Source organism: Gracilinanus agilis, chromosome 2 (assembly GCF_016433145.1).
Source record: "Gracilinanus agilis isolate LMUSP501 chromosome 2, AgileGrace, whole genome shotgun sequence".
In the NCBI taxonomy this organism is placed as follows: domain Eukaryota; kingdom Metazoa; phylum Chordata; class Mammalia; order Didelphimorphia; family Didelphidae; genus Gracilinanus; species Gracilinanus agilis.
The window spans coordinates 436,155,921-436,180,416 of NC_058131.1; the positions used below are offsets into that span (position 1 = coordinate 436,155,921).

The window sequence follows — 24,496 nt, forward strand, 5'->3', positions numbered from 1 at the left end:
TTTGATTCTCAAAACCTTTATTGACAGCAAAAATCAAAGCAGCCTTAGTGTCTTTGTTTGGTTAAATGTGACAGTTTAAGTGGCATAAGGTCAGTGGTGCATTAAGGGGGAATTAGGGCAGAAAGATGCCTTCCTAGAGGAGACACTCTGCCCCAGGCTGCTCAATAACATAATGGGACACGGGGTTTGTCGTTAGCAAAGCAGGACCCATATCCTTTCATAAATAAACATGGGGTACAGGGTACTGGAGGTTGGGGGTGAGAGGAGAGATAAGACAGTAGGACTCACAGACTCTTAGAGATGAAGGGAAAGGAAGTCAGTGAGAGAGAGCAGAGGAAAGAGAAGGGGCTTAGAAAGATAGCTAGGGAAAGATGGTCAGGGTAAGGAGGAAGTGAATTGAAAAAAGACTGAAAAGGAGAGAGAGGCACAGTAAGAGGAGGAGGAAGAGACAAAGGAGGAAGGGATTCAGGGGATATCCGGGCAGATCTCAACAATTCTGGGGGATGCTCAAATAATGTCCCCTCACACTCATATTAAAGCTGAGCCAATTATTCCCACCCCCTCAGAACTAAGCTTCTTGTGCAAGCAGTATTGGAGAGTAGAGAGCGCTTACTCCCCTAGAGGAACTGGGAATAGCAGGTGAGGCATTAATGCAGAAGGCTCAGGACCTCCTAGGGCTGGTCCTTAACTTCAGGGTCTTTGTCATAGATGTAGCTCCCCACTGCCCCAGTGTTCACTCCTATTGAACCAGAAGAAGTTGGGGTCAGAAGATGAGGACAATCCAACTGCCCCCCAGGAAAGAGTACAGAACTACTTAAAAAGTTACTAGCAACAGGGGCAGCTGGGTAGCTCAGTGGATTGAGAGCCATGCCTAGAGACGGGAGGTCCTAGGTTCAAATCCGGCCTCAGACACTTCCCAGCTGTGTGACCCTGGGCAAGTCACTTGACCCCCATTGCCTACCCTTACCACTCTTCCACCTATAATACACAGAAGTTAAGGGTTTAAAATTAAAAAAAAAAAAAAAAAAAGTTACTAGCAACTCCCCCCTCACCCCTACCTCTCCAATTCCCCCTCCTAACCAACTGAGAAGGACTCTATGCCCAACTCACCTTTAGGTCCAAAGAGAATTCCATAGCAAGGTTTATGGCAATATGGTTGCCCATCATGCTAGGGAGGGATGAAGGGGACAATGTCACTTTATAGCCTGGGAATCCCCTCCTTAGAGATTCTTCCATATACCCTCCACCTAGAAACAATTTCTCTTATACTCAGGAATAGCCCAATTTCCCACTGTCCTGAAAGAGTGAGGGGCAGGCAATCTGAGGACAAACAGATGGATCCACAATGTTCTTCTCCTGGCCTCTGGTCACAGTATGTACATGTGAGATGGGGGAGGGGAGGATGTTAGTCCTAGGTAGGAATCCTGGGCAAATGAATCTGAGGTTGAAAGTCAAGAGATCTGGGTTCTAGTTGACTCTGCCACTGACCTACTATTTGATCTACTGTAGAACAGAGATAATAACTCTTTGCATGTCTCCATGTCAGACCTTTTTTGATGGTCAGATGAGACAACGGATAGGGAAGTTCTTCATAAACTGTGAAGAGCGGTTGCACGTGTGTCAAGTATGATTTAAGCTATGTTCGCTACTCTTTATCTGTCTGAATTCCTGCTCAGGCCGCCAGAGGGCAGAGTATAAGAAGAGAAGAACAAGTGTGTGCAAGGGAAAACTCCCTTCAGATTGGTCCTTGCCTCTGTCACCACCACCACTGTGGCCCTGGGCTGCACAATTCCCCCAGGCCCTCGATTACCTCTCCTGGTCTCCTTAGACCCTTCCATGCCTCTCACAACACATGCATCCCCCTCCTCCTGCACCTTGACCTTTCTCTTCCCTAGTCCCTTTGCCTCTACTCACCTCCGCATGTCCACCAGGTGTCAGTGTCTTTCCACAACGCTCACAGCGCAGGCAAGGCCGGTGCCAATCCTTCCCCAGGGATGTCACCTTCTCCGCTAGATGAGAGTAGGGATGATCAGACAGTCCCTCCCCAGACACAAATACCCAGGGCCCTAAGCCACATGCCACTTGCACATATATGACCTCGGGATAACTCTTCTTATACATGTACTCAATGACAGGTTCCTTGGCACACACACACATCCAGTACCTGGACATTGGAGACACAAAGTGCTCTGAGACAGCCTCATATACATGTTCACAAGTGCTTTGAGAAACAGATAAATACACACATACACACACACACACACACACACACACACACACACACACACACACACACAACTTCAAGATAAAATACTTTCCTGAGCTAAGGTGTGAGGGGACATTGTACAGCTGGGTGGGAAACGCTTACCAAAATAGACCCTCTTGTTACATCGAGGACACATGTTGGGCTCCCCAGTGAAGGTTGTGACACTGGAAGCTAAAACAAGATAGAAGGGAAATGGGGCTAAGCCACTGGGGTCTCATGCCTAGGAACCCTAGCTCAGTCCTTCCTCAACAAGGACTCACCTTTGCTGGGCCCCCGGGGAGGGCCGCTGGCTTTCCGATCCTCCACTCGTACTGGGTGCTCAATAGGGCCGGTGACAGGAGTCTCCTCTGCCTGTGGTTTCTCATATATGTAAGAGCCTGCACCCCCAATGTTTACACCTGCACAAAAGCTCAGGTCACACATAAACATAGAATCATAGAATCAAAGATTTAGAGCTAGAAGGGACTTAATGTCCATCTAGTCCTACTCTCTCAATTTAGAGATGAGGAAACTGAGAGACAGAAGAGTTAAGTGACCTTACTCAAGGTCACACAAATAACAAGTTGACAAAAGAGGCAGGATGTACAGGTCACATATACACAAAGACACAGCTCTCTCTCATACATATGTAAACATAAAGATTGTGGCAGGTCCTGGTGTAGAGTAGATACTTAATAAATACTTGTTGATTTGATGGACATGACATGATGGCTTATATGGCTTTCCTCACTATCCATCTCCTCTGTACAACCTCTACCTAAGTGAAATATCACCAATGAAGTGGTTGAGCGTCCAAATGGGATGACCCAAAACCACCTCTCTCCAAGCAGAACATCAGTAAGACAGGAAGCTAATCCAAACATTAGGTTAAAAAGGGGTAAACTTCTCCCCTCCCAAATGTGCCCAAAGGTCACAGGTTAATTAGCCAAAGGAGATAAGCATTCATGCCATGACTATGGGGTGTTCTAAGGTCAAGGATTAAGGTTTGGGTCATAAGTGGTTACTGCAAATAAGAGGTCACAGTTTTGGGGTTATTAGGTGTGGAGTCAAAGGTTATAGCTCAAGTTATGGAGTGGAGGAATCTCTGGATAGGCAATAGGGGTCAGGAAATCATAGTTTTGAGCTTTAAGGTTTGTGGATCATAGTTTAGATTGTGGGTTTGGGGGCTGAATCACAGTTTAGGTGATGGGGTTTGGGAGTATAATTCTTTCACACAGAATTGGAGGGTTCAGGGGTAGTAAGATGGGTGTGCATGTTAGGGGTTGGGGGTCACAGAGTAGGCCACAGAAAGTTGGTGGTTCCTACCTTTAGGCCCAAACAACGTGGCGTAGCAGGGCTTGTGGCAAAACGGCTTCCCATCGTGCTGGGGGAAGGGAGTCTGTCAGTGCACCCTGAGGGACCAGAACCCCTTCACTCCCAAGGGGAACCTGGGTCCAGCTTGCTCATTCAACTTCTTTCCCTTCAGTTTCCTGTTCCCCAAAACTCTCCCCCAATCAAGTAATTGGTTTCTCACACTTCCATGACATATGTGTTGCAGCCTCCTCCAAAATCTATACCCATCATAGAGGGCAGCCAGAGGAGGAGATATGGGAATGATGGGGATCAGAATCTTTGTCAGAAGTCACTAGGGAAACAGAGTCAGTGGTTATCAGGAATATATGAAGTCATTAGGGGGACAGGGTCACACTACTTAAAAGGATGGAGTCAAGTCTTTGGGGAATCGGGAAGTCCCTGAAAGCTAGAGTTATGGGTGACCCCAGGAGAATGAGTTTGGAAATGGACGGGGCTCACCTCTGCATGCCCTCCAGGTGTCAGTGTCTTGCTGCAACGTTCACACTTGAGACAAAATTTATGCCAGTCCTTGCCCAAGGAGCTCACCTTCTCTGCTGTTTAGACATGCAAGTAAAGACAAGGAAAATGAGGGTTTATCCTGTGCTCTGCTGCTTCTCCCTTCTTTGCTTTCCCCCTTCCAGGTCTTATCCCTGAATAATTAATTATGGGTTTGGGGTCAGAGAGCTCCCACTCCCACAGCTAACCATAGAAGTACAGAACCATAGACTCCTGGTTTCACCAAACATTCCATATCCCATCTGAAAAGGAATACCTCTATGGCTAAAATCATCAAGTCTTTTTCACACAAGTGTTAAGTAGCCACACCTTGAACATACCATGATTTTGGAATTTTTTTTCTAAACCCAAAGTGGAAGCTTTACATTTATTTTCATCTCATTAAATTTGGCCCTTTGCTATTTTAGGCAATATGGCAAAGTAAGCCAGGAAGATGTGTGTTTAAATCTGATCTATGACATATACTATGTGATTCTGGGCAAGTCATTTAATCTTCCATTGTCCTAAGCAACTATCTAAGACTGTAAATTGTAGGGAAAGGTGTTGACATACATTGGTAAAAGGAATCTCTTCATCTAGGAGTTCTGAGTAAAATAACAGCCTTGATCTCTATATTTGCCCGATCATTTTACCCTCTTAAAATCTTGTTAGATGATGGAATAAAGGATCTAAAAGGAAGGCCATTCCTGTCAACTTTGCGTCATCTGCAAAATGTTAAATAGCATAGGGCTGAGGGAGAAATACCTGGGCCATTTACTCTACTAGAGATCTTCTTCCAGGCTGACAACTATCTTTTAATCATTTGGGAGTAAGGAGGTAGAGAACAGATAGTTTCCTAGTAATTCAATCATTTCTAGTTTCATCGAACTGTACTGTTCTCTAGTCTAGATTTCTATACTGTTCATAAGATTATTTTGAGAGCTTTGTCAAATATGAAGAATACTTTTTCAGGACAGTTAGGTGGTTCAGTGGATAGAGAGCCAGGTCAAGAGATCAGGAAGGTCTAGGTTCACATGTGGCCTCACTTCCTAGATGTATGACCTGGACAAGTCACTTAACTCCAATTGCCTACACATTACTGTTCTGCCTTGGAACCTAATCCTTATTATATCTTTCAATGATCACCACTTTTCTTTCTAAATGACAAATCATCAACTTAATAACATTTAAAAAGTTTCTGTATATCATTTCAAAGTCATAAGTCAAGTGAATTTGAAACTGTGAGAAAAGTCAATAAACTATTCATAATATGATTCAGCAATTTCATGTTTTAATTTATAACCACCCTAAGGTGACTAACAAAAAGGACTATAGAATAACACCAAGTGATAGAAAAAAAAAGAGGCTATCCATCATTTGGGGACAAACTATAGTATATAAATAAAACGTATTACTTTACTATAAGAAAAAATAAATTTGAAAAATTCAATAATTTGAGAAGACTTTATGAACTTATACAAGCAAAGTAAGCAGAACCAAGAGAAATGCATAATGATCTAATCATGTGAAAGAAAAACACTGTATCCCAACAGATCAATACAATGATTAATTTTGACTCCAGAGAACTGGGGATGAAAAACATCATCTTTTTGGTAGAAAGGTGGATGATTTTTACCATGTCTGATAAGTATGTCTTTATCAATAAAAATGTTAAGTAGTACAGGGCCAGCAGCACTGAGGTGGCTCAGAAGATAGAAAGCTGGGCTTAGAGATGAGAAGACCTGAGTTTAAATCTGGCCACAGGCACTTCCTAGCTGTATGACCTTGAGCAAGTCACTTACCCAAATTGTCTCTCCCTTACCACTCTTCTGCCTTGGAACCCATATTAAGTATCAATTCTAAGAAGGAAGGTAAAGGTTTTTAAAAAATACCACAGTGCCAAGGAGAGCTACCTAAGCTACTCTACTAGAGATCTTCCTCCAGGTTGACAGCTATCCTTTAAATCACTTTTTTGTGAGGGAAAGGGAAGGAGTTTCTAGTAATTCAACCATTTCTGGTTTCACTGAACTGTGCTATTCCCCAGCCTATAAGTTATACTGTTTATAAGACTATTTTGCTCACCTAAACTTTTTTTATTTTAAAAAGAGGATTTTCTTGTAGGGCTAATATTGGGAAATAACAGCACTATTTTAAAAATTATTTTAAGTATTTTTTAAAGAACAAAAAATTAATGTGAAAAATATTTGGATGTTATAATAGATGCAAACTCAACAGGAGTTAATAACAGGACACAGTATTCCAAAAAAGTCTAAGACGAGATAGGATAGTTTTGCTGCACTCTGCCCTAGTCATCTGGTATAGTGTTCAATTCTCGGTATATCTTAGAAAGCAGAATAAAAAGTATGTCATAAGTCATAAATAGATCTAGGGAATGGCAAGAGACAATAAAGACATTGTTTGATGTAACTGGAAATGATTAGTCTGAAAAGGAAAAGTCCTAGAGGGTACCCTCATTGGAGAACTTTAAATAAAAGCTAAATGGCCACTAGTTGGGTATATTGCTGCAAGGTATTCTTATTCAGGTATGGGTTGGGCTGGATAAAGTCCCTTCTCAGTTCTGAGATTCTATGTGGAACTACAAGCCATGTCTAGGGAACAAAGAAGCAGAGTAGCCTAGTCTGGTTGGACTGTAGAATCACCTGGATAAATTGAGAAAGGCATTAAGTGAGGGGATGCTAGGCAAAAGGAGGAGGGAACAGTGAGCCAGGGGAGAAATTTAAACAGAGGAATAATGTGACCATATTTATACATTAAAGAAATAATTCTGGTAGTGACATGAAGGACAATTTAAAGGAAGGTAACAATAGAAGGAAAATATATTTATTACTGCAATGATTCATTGCTCTCTGATCTTGCTTCCTCTAGAGAATTTTTCTTGCCTTCTCTAATTTACCAGTGATCACAGATCTCTTACAGTTCTCTGGTTCCTTTAGTACTTATAGCCAGGGGCCTTCCTCTGGCCCTCATCCCAGCCTATCTTGTGTTCTCTAGAGCCCAACTGAACCCAGTCTTCCAAATCAGACAAAAAAAGTCTGAAGGATTCCCTCCAGGGACAGGGAGCCCAGCTGATTCCACCCACGTGCTAACTCCCCAGACACTATAAAGGTTGTAATATCTCTAGAACTGACCTAGGTGAATTGAAACAGAGTGAAATAAGCAGAACCAGGAAAATGTTGTACAGAGTAACAGCAATATTGTGGAACTATCAAATGTGACAGACTTAGCTACTCTCAGCAATACAATAATACAGGACAATTCTGAGGGACTTATTTTTTTTTCTTTTTCTTTTTAAATTTATTTTTTAAACCCTTAACTTCTGTGTATGGCTCCAAGGTGGAAGGTAAGGGTGGGCAATGGGGGTTAAGTGACTTGCCCAGGGTCACACAGCTGGGAAATGTCTGAGGCCGGATTTGAACCTAGGACCTCCCGTCTCTAGCTCTGTCTCTCAGTCCACTGAGCTTCCCAGCTGCCCCTCTGAGGGACTTATGATAAAGAATGCTATCCACATCCAGAGAAAGAACTGGTGGAGTAGGAATGCAGATGAAAGCATATGATTTCTCACTTCTTTATTTGGGTATACGTTTGGAGGTTTTGGTTTTACAAGATTAGTCACAAAATGAACAAAATAGAAATATATTTTGTGTGATAATACAAGTATAACCCAGATTGAATTGCTTGCCAGTCCCGGGAGGTAGAAAGGGAAGAAGGGAGAGAGACAATCTGGATCACATAACTTCTGAAAACTTTTGTGGAAATTTACATGTAATTGGTAAAGAAATAAAATAAAATAGTGCTAAAGAAAACACAAAGCTATCCTGGAAAGGGGACAGAGAATGTTAGTGGCTTTGGGAGAATGGAGGGCAACAAAGGCATGTGGCTATTAGACAAATTAGCTGCAAACATCTGGACCATCAGGCCATTGATGCCCCTAGGCCAGCAGGCAGTGATGGCAAACAGACTGGAAATCAGTGGCTCTTTCCTTGGAGTTTTCCCAAATTTTAGATAAAGAAATACAGATAAATGTCCCCTTTTCTCCGAAATCGCCCTTCACACTTTTTGCCATATGAACAACTGTCTGGGAGAGGAATTCGAACCTCCCTTCCTTCCAGTTGGGGTGGACTGAAGATTTCCATTCCTGTCCTTAGTGGCTTTGAGAGTGGCTTGAAAATGAGAGAAAGGATAGACCATGCCCAGCAAAGTCTATATTTAGTCCCTGATTTCCTGTTGGACAATAGACACTGCTCCCTCAGCCTGGGAGGAAGGGAAGGAAGAAGGGAGGGGCTCTTTCCCTCTCCCATTCTCTGGTTCAGGTGGTGAGAGAGGCCAGGGGTGGAGCAGGACAACAGTACTCTTCCAGTCCAGTAGGCAGGAGCTGCCCCCCCCCCCCCCAGGCTCATTCTTCCTCCTACCCCCACCCATGAATAACTCCAGGATAGGGGCTGAAGCTAGGCACCTCCCCCAGGCAGAGCCAGTAACAGTGAATCAGGGCTTTGTCTGAGTGCTGGCAGAGAAGGGAGGGAAGGCGGAGAGATTGATGAGTGGAATAGGGACGTAGTCTGGGACCAGTTCCTGATCCCAAGATATTTGGCCAACTCAAGGGGTGGATAAGAGAAATTTCTGGATTCTCTCTTTTAAAGGGATTCATGCCACCATCGCTCAGCCTCTTGGTTAAGTTTCTTTCCCCCTTCTCACAGGTTCCTAACATTTATGACTTCCATTGTCCTAAAATTCCAAGGTCCTCACTGAATACAGGGAGGGAATGGGGAATCTCAGGGACTGTCCACAAAGGGGACCCCTCAGAGCTGGTATGCAAGGGAGAGGGAAGTCTGACATCCAGAAAGAGTCCAAGGCTTCTGACACAATGGGTCAATTCCCAGAAATGCTGATTGGCTGACTGTTCATCTTCCTTCCTCCTCCCACCAGGGAACAGCTGTTCTGATTTCTCCTCCCCAAAAAAAAAGAGTTCCTTAAAGATTCCTTTGTGTAGGGGCTGGGGGAGAGGGAGGATATTTCTGTAAGAAAACAATGAAACTGAGTGAATGTTGGAGAGTGAAAGAACATGATCAGGTTCAAGAAGGAAGAGGGCAGGATCAACAAGGAATTCAGATGGGAAGCAAGGGAAGAACATTCCATAATTGGTGTCAGAAAAGGATTGTTTAGTACTGCTGACCCTGAATGGGTAAAAGGTAAGGAAGGGTGGTGGCCTGTATAACACAGTCCTCATTTATGTGTATTGGAAAAGACTCAAGCTGTTAGAATTATAGTTCACATTTCCATAATTATTTAAAGTTGACAATAGCCCCAAGGAGGTTGATAATGCAGGTATTATCCCCCTTTGACAGATGAGAAAGCTCAGGCCTTCAGAGCTGATAACAAAGCTAGGGCTGGAACCCAACTATACTATCTCCTTATCCCTGTTCTTTCCATCTCCTAGGCAAGAGGCAGCAGCCTGGCCTCACTTCTGTCCAGTGAAGTCTGTGGGCAATATGCCATGTGCCAGCCTGTCTGGATTGGAATAGAAGATGGGGAGAGATAAGGGCCCCAGTCCAGAGAAAGGGTCCAAGGTGAACTCAGCTTTAGCTAATGCCAGCTAAATAATCTGGGGTGGATATCCCAACCCATGGTATCACCCTTTGGAGATAATGATATCAGAACCTCAGTTTCATTGTGCCAATTAACTAGAGATCTGACTGACCTCCAAGCAATTGATGGGGAAAGGCCCTGTGATCATCTAGAATGGGTACCATGAGGCCAAAGCCAGGCCATGGAAAGGTGTCTAATGCACAGGCAGATGTAAGTTCAGGAGGAAGAAATGGAAAAGGGAACCAGCAAAGGGAATTCTAAATGAATCTAGGACAAAGTAAGAAAGAATCCTTAGTTAGTTGTAGGAGAGAAAGGGATGAAACTCAGTCTAGGAAGGGGAAAAGGGGTCGAGAAAACAATCTGTTTGGTTGAGTGATCAAGAGAACCCATAGTTCACGTAGAATGTCTGGTGTAGAAGCTAGACAGGGAGAGGTCATAGGTGGGTAGGGATGTCACTTCGCATACAATTAAGTAGAATATGAGGTAATAAGTAAGCAGTCTAGGCTGAGGTATTTTTATGTGAAGGAATTAGTCATTTGGGTCTACAAACAGCAGATATATGGAATGGAATTTCCTAAGGGAGTCACGGAAAAAGAATCTAGTATCAGAACAGGTAGCTCTTTGGCTCTAAAAAATAGTTCAGATAACATGTGAGTGAACCTTTATAAGCCACATTTCTGTCTGGTCATAAGGCTGATTCATTTAATGTATAGGCCCAAGTATGCCTTGGGTATGAGCATATGTGAACAGGTATGAGCTGATCAGTTGGTAGGAGCATGGGACTCCAGAGTGCAGAGAAGATTTGGCCATCTTCAGGGAGGGAAATATCCCTCAAAGTACAGATGACAAAATGAAGGCTTAGGTGAATCATGTCTGATTTTGAAAAACTACCTAACCATCTGGAAATGGAGGTGGCTGTGAGGGATGAAGATTGTAAATCCTCTTGAGTAGGGACCCAGACTAAGCAGGGGAAAGAAACTCCAGGGAAGCCAAACCTGCAAAAGAAAAGTGTCTTGGTCCTACTAGTCTGATAGAAGCAAAGACTCTTTTCAATCTCTGGATAGAACAGTTTGGGAATGAAGACTATACTTGTCTAGGCTGTGTCTGCATGTTGAGAGATCCTGCCTCTAAACTGAGGAAGTCTTTTAATGTGAGTCTGAGTATATGATCAATTTCTCAGATTCAGGCAAAGGCCAGTGAACTAAGAACATGAATAAGCTTTCCTTCACCTCTTTTGTTTCTGGCTAGGTTCCTAAGGCCTAGGCCAGTGATTCCCAAAGTGGGCGCTACCGCCCCCTGGTGGGTGCTGCAGTGATCCAAGGAAGCAGTGATGGCTACAGGTGCATTTATCTTTCCTATTAATTGCTACTAAAATTTTTTTTAAATTAATTTCCAGTGGGATAAGTAATATTTTTTCTGGAAAGGGGGCAGTAGGCCCAAAAAGTTTGGGAACCACTGGTCTAGGCTGAGGTCAAGTCTTTCAGCCACTCAGTGGCACTAAGATGAGCCAGGTAGTATTTGGATGAGACCCAGAAAGGATGGAACCAGACACTGTATAGCATATATAAATCTACACTAATCCTGCCCCCCCCCTTCTACCATCAGAGTGTGGTTGTCACTATCACCATTAGCCCATTAACCCTTCCCCACAAATGCACACTCCTATATTACACACACCACTACCACCTGGAGCCATTCTCTTTCTCTCTCATCAGACATACACGGTCAGGTCTTTATTTTGTCAGGAATCCAGAGGATGCAACCTGAGCTTTTGGCAGTTGCTGCCCTCTCTCCTCAGGTACAGCCCTCTTCACTCTGGCTTCTCCCCACTCCCATGCTCATATATAAGATCATCTCTCACCAAAGGGATGGGTTTGCCCTCTTCATCCCTCCATTCTTGGCATGACCCATAGTCTTGATGACTACCAACTCCTCCTCAAGGTCCTCTTGCTTCAGAGCCAGATCCTACAGCATACAAGTCCTTTATCCCAGAACAAACAATGTTTCAGGGAGTCTTCTGAAGGCCTCTTCTCCCACCCCCTCTCCTGCTCAAGCAACCCTGCCACCCAGGTGGTGTGCCTTTAAACAGAGAAGGCTGAAAACCTGACCCAACTGGTTGGAGGAGGGAGGAGAGAGCCCAGTCAAGTACCCTCTCCAAGCCTTACTGGGGATGGGGGAGGGAAAGATGAAACGTTCATATTAATCAGATATGCCTCTTCTGGAGCATGGTCTTGCCATTGCTAAGAGTATGTGTCTGTATCCACTAAGGAGGAATGTTATACTCCCTTTGTCTAGTAGGAATTTGATTACATTTGTGGGAGTGAATACTAGTGCTATATATGAGTATATGAGCAATTGTGTGTACAGTACAGATATAGGAAAAGAGGGAAATGGCTTCCAAAAAAGATTCCCATGTATAGTTTCAGGTTTGTTCCACTGATACCTGTGGGACAGGGTGACTGAACCACGTTCTCTATCCATGAGTATTTTCTTTCTCCACTCTCAACTGAGTGAAATTCTGGGGAAGTGGAAGGGAAAAAGAAAGTGCTGGACTGTGGCCGTTGTGCTAAGGTGAAAAACAAGGTCAGAGACCTGATCAGGCAGGACCTGGACTGAGAGGAAAACCCGAAGGGAGGACGGCTGGATAATCGAGGAGCTGTTTGGAGCCACAGGAATCTAGCGAAATCGATGGGTGGGGCTAGGTCCGAGATTAAAGGCCTCCCCCCAGGTTCTCAAAAACAGATCCCCACCCTCAAGCTCTGGAACTAAAGAAGCTGATCAAGATTCAGCGGAAAAGAAAACCATCCAGTCGGAGGCTGTATAGATCTGGACCGGAGAGCCGGGTGACCACCACTCCTTGGAGTTTCCAGCTGCTGCGGGGGTGCGGATGTGCGGATCTAGACCCAGGAATGCCGGCCCTCACAAGCACCCAGTTGACCCTGACCCCGATTTCCTGAGACACATCTACAGAGATCTCATACTCTGCTAGCGATAGGGGTTAGGGGGGTCGGAGGCCTAGAAGGGAAGAGTTCCCTTTAAATGTGCTGCCGCGGAGGTGGAGGCCCCCTCACGAGAAATTTATCCTGGGAAACCACACCTGGGCTGGACAAGTGTGTGATGGGGAGGGGTAAGCAACGACCCTTCTAGACCCTCCGTAAAGAAGCAAGGGTGACGCTTACACCTATCAAGAGTGGGGACTTGGGGACCCCGGCCGGGAATGGGATACACTGCCCCTATCCCCCGTCTTCAGGGCTCTACAGGGGCTGTGTCCCTGCCTGCGGGGCTTGGGAACCGTGGAGGAGGGACGCGAGCGCGTGGGTTCCCAGGGCCTTTCGGCGGCTGCCCTAGGGGAAGGGGGCGGGATGAACTTACCGAAGTACACGGTCTTGTCACACTTGGGGCACTTGGAGGCCATGGTCCGGGTTGAGTCGGTCTGTTTGCCGGCTGCCCGAGCTCCCCACGTTCCCACCCCAGCCTGGTCCCGCCCCGCGCGCCGGCCCGCCCCTTCCCAAGACGACTGGAGGCGGGTCTTTTTCTCAGCTCCCCCATCCTGATCCACAGTTGGGGGCGCCGAGTTAAATGGTGGGGGTGGGGTGACGCAGAGACGGGTTTGGGTTCTACTCCCAAACCGCCCCCTCCAACCCAGCCCTAGACCACTCGAATCCAGAATGACGCGATATGGAAGACTAGGGAGGGGCACAGCCCCACCCAACCTGAGGCTGATAGAAACCCAGAAGCCTCCGCCAAAGGAAGGAAAAGGCGGGGGTGCAGCCGGATTCCCATCCCTGCGAATGGGAGGGCGGGCGGGGTTTGGGGAGAATAAGCTAGCATGGGCTACTGGAAACAATCTGCTACTCCCTCCCTCCTCGCCCCAAGGGTAAATGGTAGGACTGTTGGGGTCTGAGCCCACCGAATCTCGGCGTAGAACAGGTGAACAGAGACAAGTACACAGAAACTCAATTGTACACATGCGGACCTGGGAAGGAATCGGTCTTAGTCCCTCTTCTCTTGGCTCGACTCGGAAGCCGCCCCAGGCCCCCACACCCTGGCTCCGTTTTCTTTTGTTGCTCAGGGTTTCCATGGAGACCGAGCTGTGGAAGTCGAGCCGCCCTAGACCCGTTTGGGCGGCGTCAGTCTGTCTGTCTGTCTGTCTGTCTGTCTCTCTCTCTTTCTGTCTCTCTCTGTCTCTCTCTGTCTCTCTGTCTCTCTCTCCACCTTCCCATTTCCATCTCTGGGGCTCAACCCGCCCCACCCTCCTGCATAGTCCGGACTTAAAATGTTGTGCGACGCGAATGAGAAGAGCTTGTAAAGGTTAGCGGGCGAGCATGGGCGGGGAGCGCCTAGGACCATTTCAAGCTGTTGATGAACAAACTTGCTTACAGGATCGCAGTTACTACACAGAATCTAAGCACTGACCAAGGGTGGGTAAGAGAGCCAGGCAGAGAAAGCGAGGGGAGGAAGACTGAGACCACTGGATCCAGGGCAAGGTGCCTCAAATTCTAAATAGAATTTGGTTTGAGTGTCAATCAGAGGCATCTGAACTTCTAGTTGGGCAACAATAAGACAATGAAACGGCTACAGTGTGTCAGTGGAACGATGTCGCGTACCGGAGTAGGGGCTCCGGGGTTGTCGTTTGGCCAAGGTCAGGTGACAGGAAACAGGAAACACTGGCAAGAAAGGTTAGAGTGGAATCTTTGTAAGATTGTGAGTACTGTGTGTAAAAAACCTAGTAAGATCTTGGCAAGGCAGTAGGGTAGACCAGGCTTTGATATGGAGGGGGATCGGGCCTTCCTTAGAACCAAAGCCAAGGGGGCAATGGGGTGGCTCAGTGGATTGAGAGCCAGGCCTAGAGAGAGGAGGTCCTGGGTTCAAATTTGACCTCAGATTCTTCCTAGCTGTGTGACCCTGGGCAAGTCACTTAACCCTCATTGCCCACCCTTACCACTCTTCTGCCTTGGACTTGATACCAAGTATTGATTCTAAGCCAGAAAGTAAGGGTTTAAAAAACAAACAACAAAAAAGGTAGTAAAGTCAAGAACTTGCTAGGGACTCACTCCTGAGGCCTCTATAGCTGACCTGCTCCAGATACCTTACTGGGTCACTCACTATTGTCCACTAATGAAATCAATATTCTTTGGGATATGTAACCTGTATTAGAGTAATACATATTTGTCCTTCACCATTAAGGATCACAGGAGAATAGCATTTAGAGCTAGATCATCTTAAAATTTAGAGATCATCTCATCAATACCTTTCATTTTATTTGGGGGGGGGGGAGGCACAAAGAGTTCAAGCGATTTTCCCATGGTCACACAGTAAGTGGCAAGAGAAATTTAAACTTGGTTCTTTGGATTCTATATCCAGTGCTTTTCCCACAGTCAGGTTTTCCTATTCTTTGAAGTTTCTCTTGGCACACAGGGTAAGAGGATGTCATAAGAGATAGGACAGGTTCATAGATGTATGTGACTAGACTTCTGTTTTCTGTCCCCAGTTCTCACAGAGATTGGGTGATGGCTCTAGAATAGACAGGACAGAATCCCTAAGAGGAAGGCCTGGGAAACTGGGCTCATCTCACCCTACAAACATACCCAACAGGAAGATGGAGAGTGGTATATCTCACTTTTATTCCTCCTAGTGAATAAGAAAAAAGCTGGGTGTTAATTTTTGTTTGTGACTGGCAAGACCTTCTCCTTACTCCATCAGTCATATCACAAAGAACAAAAACTGAGGGATGTTCAACAGGCCCTGAGAAAAGATGAATAACTATGCTTTTTGGTTTTGAGTCAGCTTCAAGCTCTGCCTTTGGATCTAACTGGGATCCATATTTTTGTCTCAGACAAGGCATCATCAAGGGCAAGGTATATTTACCCTCTTTAATCAGAGGTTTCTTGAGGCCAGAAGTGCATCTTCTTCTTAGTCTGGGCTTCCCTGATAGCAGAGTAACACTTGTTCCCTGCAAGCAGGCTCCTGGGTGGCAGGGCTGTGGGCTGTGTCTCCTTTCCTCTCTTACTTAGGTCTCTTTCTGCAGTTCCTGGTCTCCTACAAAGATGCTGCCTCCCCTTTGACCTTGGTCTTTGTGGGATGCCTACTACATAATTAAGAAACTTGCTTTGGCCACATTTTCATTCATGTGTTGTCCCTTCCTTGGTCATGGTCAAGAGGAGCAATACCCCTTTATCACTATCACTCAGGAATTTCTCTTTTGGGGTTCATTCAATTCATCTTTATAGTGCCATCAAGATTCTGGTAGGTGTTATCTCTCTTTTTTTGACTTTTAAAATTAAAAGATATTTTATTTTCCCAATTATATGTAATCATAATTTTCACCAAACCCTTTCCAAAATTATAAATCCAACCCATCTTCATCCCTTCCTTCTCTCCCCTGACTTGGAGATGGTAAGCAATTTGATCTGGGCTATACATGTATTGTTATACAAAGCATACTTCTATATTGATCCAAACTCAAAACTCAAAATTAAATCTTAAATACACTGATGTGAAAGATAGTATGCTTTGATCCACATCATAGGTCTCAATGGTTCTTTCTCTAGAGGCTTTCCTTTCATAAGTTTTTCAAAATAGTCCCAGATCATTGCATTGCTGAGAGTAGCTAAGTTTTCACAGATAATCATCATGTAATATTGCTGTTATTGTGTACAATGTTCTCCCAGTTCTGCTTATTTTACTCTGCATCAGTTCTTACAGTTCTTTCTGGTAGCCATTATCTCTTGATCTCTAGGAAACTTTCTTCTTTTCATTGAGTTCAATTCCTCACAGTCTTTCTTCCTTTTCCAATCCCATCTTCGTACTAGGGGACTTCAATATACATATTACTGTTCCCTCAAATTCTCGAATTCCTAGTAGTTCCTCACTTAATCACTTCCCATGACTTACTTCACTCTTCTAGGCTACACTCTAAGATGGTCATACCTTTGATCTTGCCATCAGCCCCAAGTGTTCTACTTTCATGCACATAAATTCTGAAATTCCTTTATCTGATTGTCATTCAACCTGACACCCCTAACTCTGTTTTTTCTTCTCATCCTGGCTTTCAATTCTTCTACCCTGAATTTCTATCCCAGGCCATTACTCTTTCACTAATTTCACTCTTCTCTCTTCCCCATCTTGATCCTTGGTGAACCAGCTCAACTCTATACTATCCTCTTCTCAAGTCCCTTGCTTCTTTATTCTATTATCAGTCTTGCCCTACCAAGTCCTAGTCTTAGATTACTCCTACCATCCCCTGAAATGGGAATCTCCTATTACCTTAAATGAAGCTGCAGAAAATCACAAAATTATGCTGACTAGTTTCAGTACAAATTTGTTACATAATTTCCATTGAGTCCTTACAGCAGCAAAACAATTCAAGATCTGTCAGTGGATGTCTGAAATTATGGACAATTCTCACTTTTAACCTTTTTTTTTTTTTTAAACCCTTACCTTCCATCTTAGAATCAATACTGTGTATTGGTTCTAAAGCAGTTGTAAGGACTAGGTAATTGGAGTTCAGTGACTTGCTCGGAGTCACACAGCTAGGAAGTATCTGAGGGCAGATTTGAATCCAAGACTTCCTCTAAATCCACTGAGCCCCTTCACTTTTAACTTTTAACACATATGTTAACTTTGCTATAGTACTATGCTCTCTCTTTCTCTCTGAAGCTTCCCCACCCCCACACACCCACACCCAAAAAACAAACAAACAAACAAAAACCTTTCCAAATGAAAGCAGAACCACTGCCAGGCAGAGGACTATGGGTAACCAAAATGGAGAGTAACTGAAAGCACAGAAGGTGAAACTTTGGATGAGGGGGTTTCTGTATTTTCATTGTGAGATTCTATTCAAGTTATCCTATCAATTATCATTTGTATATCATCTTTCTTATTATGGCTTCATGAGTTCCTGAGGGCAGAGGTTGTTTTTATTCGTTTTTTCATTCTCAAAATCTAGTACAGGTCCTGGCACATAGTAAATACTTAATAAATACGTGTGGACCTGACTTCTCATTATGTTCAGTATTTAGGTATTTCCAATGTCTGATACTTAGTTTTGGTTCTTATGCTATCAGGAAGGTAAAAACTGCTTTGCCTCTGGCTCCAGGACCAGATTCTTCAAAAAGGCCATTAGTATTGCATCAGTTTTCCTATAGCTAACTCAGTTTGCTGGCTCCTAAAGACAAACACAAATTCACTCCCTCACACACATATACATAGCCACACAACTATACATACTTTCACACAAAGTGTACACACACATTCATACACACAAATATAGAAAGTATTTTTTCTCTCCTCAGAATTTCAGATCAGAACAAATAGTCACCTCTTCCTTTCCTGGAAGGTCATGGATTTCTCTGGTAGAGCAGGGAGTCAGTCAACAAAGCAGAGCAGCAGGAAAAAGCAATTTTGCTAGAATGCTTTAAAATATTATTTTCTATTTAAAATTTTTTCAGTTACATGTAGAAACAATTTTTGACAATTTCTTTTTACATTTTAAAATTCAAATTTTCTCCCTCCTTCCCTCCCTAATGCAGTGAATAGTCTGATATAGATTATACCTATGCTTTCATTGAATACATATTTCCATATTGCTCATGTCATAATAGAAGACACATACACACACACACACACACACACAAAGAAATAAAGGAAATATAGTGGAAGATGGCATGCTTTGATCTGCAGTCATTGTCCAACAGTTTTCTCTTTGGGTATGGATAGCATTTTCATCATGAGTCCCTTTTGATTAAATCACAGATTTGCTTTGTTGATAATGGTTTAATCCTCCACAGTTGATCATTATATGATATTTCTGTTGTTATATATATTGTTGTCCTGGTTCTAATCACTTCATTTTGCATCAGTTCATATGTCTTCCCAGATTTTTCAGAATTCATCCTGTTCATCATTATTTATGGTATAGTAGTATTCCATAACTTGTTCATTCATTCCCCAAGTGATGGACAAGCCTTCAGTTTCCAGTTTTTTGCCACTACAAAAAGTTGCTAAAAATATTTTGGTACAGTAGGTCCCTTTTCCTTATCTCCTTATCATATCTTTTTGGAATATAGTCGCAGGAACAATATTGTTGGGTCAAAGGGTATGCATACTTTTGTGGTCCTTTCAGCTTAGTTCTAGGTTGTATCAGTTCACAGTTCCACAACAGTATATTAGTATCCCAATTTTCCCATGTCTCCTCCAACATTTACTATTTTCCTTTTTGGTCATGCTAGTCAATCTGGTAGTGTGAGGTGGTTTCTCAGAGTTGTATTAGTTTGCTTTTCTCTAGTCAATAGTGATTTGAAGCATTTTTTCATGTGACTATGGATAATTTAAATTTCTTCTTCTGAGAACTTCCTGTTCATATCCTTTGACCATTTTTCAATTGGAGAATGGTTTGTATTCTCATAAATTTGACTCAGTTCTCTATATATTTGAGAGATAAGTCTTTTTTTGGAGATACTTGCTGTAAGATTTTTCCCAAATTTGATATTTTCCTTCTAGTCTTGGTTGCATTGGCTTTATTTGTACAAACCCTTTTTAACTTAATGTAATCAAAATTATCTATTTCATTTTTCACAACATTAGTTCTCTATGTCTTGTTTGGTCATAAATTCTTCTCTTATAAGTTTAACAGGTCAACTTCTCCATGTTCTCTTATTTTGTTTATAGTGTCATCTCTAGATCAAGTATCCATTTTGACTTTATCCTGGTTATGGTGTGAAAGAAATGTTGATCCCTGCCTCGTCACTGGAAACTGCTTTTTAGTTTACCCAGCAGTTTTCTTTAAATAATGAGTTCTTCCCCCAAAGCTTAGATCTTTGAGTTTATAGAACACTAAGTTGCTATAGACATTAACTGCCACATGTTGACTGCCTAATCTATTCCATTGATCCACCATTCTATTTCTTAGCCAGTACAAGATTGTTTTGAGGATTACCATATGATAGTATTCCATTGATCCACCATTCATTTCTTAGCCAGTACAAGATTGTTTTGAAGATTACCATCTGATAGTATAGTTTGAGATCTGTTGCAGTCAGATGTCCTTCCTTCATATTTTTTCTATTAATTCCCTTAATATTCTTGGCCTTTTGTTCTTCCGGATGAACTTTGTTGTTATTTTTCTAGTTCTATAAAACAGTTTTTGGATAATTTGGTTAGTATGGCACTGAATAGGTAAATTAATTTAGGTAGGATTTTCATTTTCACTATATTGGCTCACTTTATCCTTGAGGAATGAATGTTTTCCAGTTGTTTAGGTCTGACTTTATTTGTTTGAAGTGTTTTACAGTTGGGTTCATATAGTTGCTGGGTTTGTAAGTATATCACCAGGAATTTTATATTGTCTAGAGTTATTTTGAAAGGAATTTCCAATTCCATCTTTTGCTATTGGATTTTGCTGATGGTAAATAGAACTGCATTTGATTTGTGTGACTTTGATAAAGTTGTTAAATATTTCTATTAGTTTTTGGGTTCTTTCGGATTCCTTAGGTATATATCCAGTGCTTTTTTTTTTATAAAACAGGAATTTGTTGCAACGTGACTGATATATTAGGGATTATTTTGAGCATAATATGAATTACAAGTTATGTATGTGCATAACTTGTATTACACAAGAAACAATGAGAATGTAATCAGTTCTATTTCAGAATAACTCACAAGCTATACCCTTCTCATGCTCACTTCAACAAGTAAACTTCAGGGCTTTGTGTGAAGGTAAATTGCCATATATTCTGATGCAGAAGATATGAATGGAGGAGGGCTGGTCCATATTGCACCCATTTGTACAAATGCCTCTGGCCTGCAATTGCTGTTTGCTCAGTAGCTAAACAGTACAAGGCCATGGACATAGTTACTATTTATTGGGTATATGTATTTCTTAGCCATTTACCAAGTCTGAAATTGTGCTACTGTTTTTTAAATACATTCTTATCTTTTTTTAATGTATCACTGATAGTTTTACAGTTTTTGAGTACTGGGATCCTCACCTCATTTTCCCCATAAACTCTGTGGTTTTATTGCTAGTTTTGCATAGTGCAGTGCTTTTTGACATGCTTTTGGAGGAATGGACATTTTTCTAGCGTGAGAAAACTTAGGAGATTGGCAAGAGAAGTCTGTGATACTAGGGTGGAGCCTACTGGGATATTGTCTGGAGCCTACACATATGGTGGCAACAACAGCTGTGATAACAGCAGCAGCAGCAACAACTTCAGGAACTCTCAGCCCTGAGACAGTAAGGGAGCTGGACAACTGGTCAGAAAGAGATTACAGGAAATACTTTGCTGGCACTGCATACAGCTGGCACTGATTGGCAGCTCTATTGTGCATAAACAGTTCTGGTTCAAAGTTCCATAGCAAAGAGGAGGGCTAGATTTGTGGCCACAGAGGACCTGGGACCATTCCTGGGTAAAGATCCAGAGTGAACATAGCTCTCCCAGGATCACACCACTTTGGAAGCACCAAAAACTTGCAGGATCCCAGAACAAGTTCTGAAGAAAAAAAAAACCAGCACAAAAAAGCCTGAAGCTTAGGACAGTGCCTCCCTGCAGGTGAGCAAACCCCAACTTTAACATAAAGTTCAAAGTTAAGAAATAAATTGGGAAAATGAGCAAATGACAACAAAAAGAATATGACCACCAAAAGCTATTGCAATGGCAGGGAAGATGAAGAGATAAATTTAGAAGGAAATTGAAAACAGATACAAACAAAACCTCAAAGAAAATTGCACCCAAACCTAACAAGAATTCCCAGAAGAATTAAAGAAAGAGATAAGAATGGTAGGGAAAAATTGAGATAAGAAACAAGAGCAATGCAAGAAAATTATGAAAAGATAAATAACAGTTTGGCAAAGAGACATTAAAGAATTAAAGACATAAAGAATGCTGAAGAAAATTAAAGATAAGTAAAGAGGAACAAAAATTCACCAAAGAAAAGAACTTCTTTTGGCATAATGGGCCAAATGGAAAAGGAAGAACAAAAAAAATCACCAAAGGAGAAAATTTCTTAAAAAAACAGAATTGGGGGCCGCTGGGTAGCTCAGTGGAGTGAGAGTCAGGCCTATAGACGGGAGGTCCTAGGTTCAAATCCGACCTCAGCCACTTCCCAGCTGTGTGACCCTGGGCAGGTCACTTGACCCCTATTGCCCACCCTTACCACTCTTCCACCTATGAGACAATACACTGAAGTTAAGGGTCTAAAAAAAAAAAACAGAATTGGCAAAATTAAAACAGAGATTCAAAACTCACTGAAAAAAGTTACTTGAAAATTAGAATTGGGCAAGTAGAAGCTTGAGACATGAAGCATGAGACATCATGAAAAAATAAAATAAAGTCAAAAGAATGAAAAAATAGAAGAAAACGTAAACTATTTCATTGGATAAACAACTGATATGGAAAATAGATTGAGAAGAGCTAGTTTAAGAGTTATGGGACTAGGAGCAACTATGCAGAACAGTGGATAGACCACCAGGCCTGGAATTGGGAGGACCTCAGACACTTCCTAGTTGTGTGAGCCTAGTGTGATTATTAAATTAAGTCTACACAAAGGTGAGAGCACCTTCCAATTCTGGGAGGTCCTAACCCACTAGAGTGAGTAACCAATCAGAATTGAGGCACCGCCCCCTACGCTTTCTATGAGAAAGCGTCTATTGTGATTGGACATGTGAATTAGGAGGGAGGAGCGGAAAGTGACACATAAGTGACCCCTTTAAAAGGAGAAGATCCTGAGTCAGCTGAGGTCTTGGGTGGAAGAGAGCATCTAGTGAGGCTGTAGGAGTGAGTGAGGCTGCAACTGGTGCAGTGAAGGGAACCTGAGGGAGCTTTGCTGGTTCGTGACCTGTTCCATGTGGGTAAGTTAGGCTGACTCTCTTTCTCTTCCCTTGGCATTTATAGAGGCTCTACCCTCAGGGAGGCCTCTCTGGCCTCTCTAATTGTAAAGGCCTTGTAGCTAGAAGCATTGTTTAATTAAGCTTTGTGCCCCAACTGCTGGGCCTCCAAATCCTTACCTGGTCTGGGCCTGTAGTCCAGGCCAGAGTTTCTTTCTCTCAATTCCCTACCTTCAACCTTCCTAAATGTAAATAAAGTCAATTTTGACTTGAGATTATTTCTTAATTGGGGAAATTTCCCCTGGTGATCACCTTTTAATATATTGAACCCATAAAATCCTTTTTTCCCCCTTACACTAGGCAAGGCACTTAACCCTGATTGCCTTGCCACTCACCACTCTTCTGTCTTAAAACTGATACTAAGACAGAAAGTAAGGGTTAAAAAAAGAATTATACCACCTGAAAGCCATGATAAAAGAAAGCTTCTAGACGTACTATTTAAAGAAATTATCAAGAAAAACTGCTCTGATAACTTAGATTGTGCATGTCCTTTAACCCACCGATACCAGTACTAGGACTGCATCCCAAAGAGATCAAAGGAAAGTGATCTATTGTATACAAAAATATAGCAGCTCCTTTTGCAGTGGCAAAGAACTGGAAATCAAGGAAATGTTCATCATTTGGAAAATGACTGAACAAGTTATATATATGATTACAATGGCATACTATTGTGCTATAAGAAATGATGAGGGAGGCAGCTGGATAGCTCAGTGGATTGAGAGGCCTAGAGATGGGAAGGTCCTAGGTTCAAATCCGGCCTCAGACACTTCCCAGCTGTGTGACCCTGGGCAAGTCACTTGACCCCCATTGCCCACCTTTACCACTCTTCCACCTAGGAGCCAATACACAGAAGTTAAGGGTTTAAAAAAAAAAGGAAAAAAAATGATGACGGAGGTAGTTTTAGAAAAACATGGCAAGACCTTTATGAAATGATGCAAAGTGAAGGGAAAAGAACCAGGACATCATTAAACACAGTAACAGCAATGTTGTAGTGATGATCGATTGTATAAGACTTGGATACTCTGATCAATATAATGATCCAAGACAGTTCCAAAGGACTCATGATGAAAAAATACTCTCTATATCTAGACATAGAACTGATGAACTTTTAATACAAATTGAAGTATAATTTTCTCACTTATTTTTCTTGCTTCTGAAAAAAATATGACATAGAAATTTGTTTTCCTTGATTTCAGATGTATAATTCTTTTGCTTGCCTTCTCAGTAAGTATTGGAAAGTGTGAGAGGGAGGGAGAGAATTTGGAGTTCGAAATTTAAAAAAGAAAAGGATGCTAAAAGATTAGTAATACATTAGGGAAAAAATAAAAAAAAAACTCAAGTTAAAGTTTTAATTGGGAAATCCATGGGAAAAAAATCACAATGAGTTATTTTTTTCCAGCCCTGGTCATGTTAGGCAGACAGAAACTGCAAACACTGGGTATAGGGTCTAGCCAGGAATAACTAAATAAGGACCTACCAGTTTTGGCACAGAGAGATCTGACCTTGCACGAGAAGCAGGCCCAGGTGTCAACTGTCCCACAATAGATTATCTATATTGATATTGATATCAATCTATATTCATAGGTTGAGGAGGGAATTTTTAAATAGAGATGGAAGTGCAGGTTTAAGGCTTTGTGCTGAGTTAAGACCAAGAGCAGAAGCTTGGAGCAGCTGTGACTCTGACTGCAGGAGGCAAGTCTAAAGTCTGGACCCTAGCCCAGACTGAACCCCCTAGTGAAATAAATATCTGGGGCAGGAAGTCCAAATTAAAGAGTACGGGCTGTTCTACTACCCAGAATGTTTAATGTTTTCCTACTGTCTGACAATGGCTGAATCTAGCAGCTGTTTACTAGGGTTCCTACCAGGGACAAGCCCCAAATTGTGTTGATCAGACCCAAATACAAGTCAGGAACTTG

The 24,496-nt window shown here is 42.6% G+C and overlaps 1 protein-coding gene and 1 pseudogene across 1 annotated transcript; one reads left to right on the plus strand and one right to left on the minus strand.

Annotated features, from left to right (window-relative positions):
• LOC123237657 (cysteine-rich protein 2) lies at positions 1 to 13,200 on the minus strand. The gene is made up of 8 exons (XM_044664719.1): positions 13,070 to 13,200; positions 4,058 to 4,152; positions 3,572 to 3,629; positions 2,527 to 2,664; positions 2,369 to 2,437; positions 1,915 to 2,009; positions 1,111 to 1,168; positions 1 to 739 (listed from the first exon to the last, which is right to left on the minus strand). Exons 1-8 carry the CDS (start codon positions 13,110 to 13,112, stop codon positions 672 to 674), a joined length of 624 nt encoding a protein of 207 aa, XP_044520654.1. The 5' UTR covers positions 13,113 to 13,200; the 3' UTR covers positions 1 to 671.
• Positions 13,111 to 24,496, plus strand: part of LOC123233939 — a 22,609-nt pseudogene continuing 11,223 nt past the window's right edge.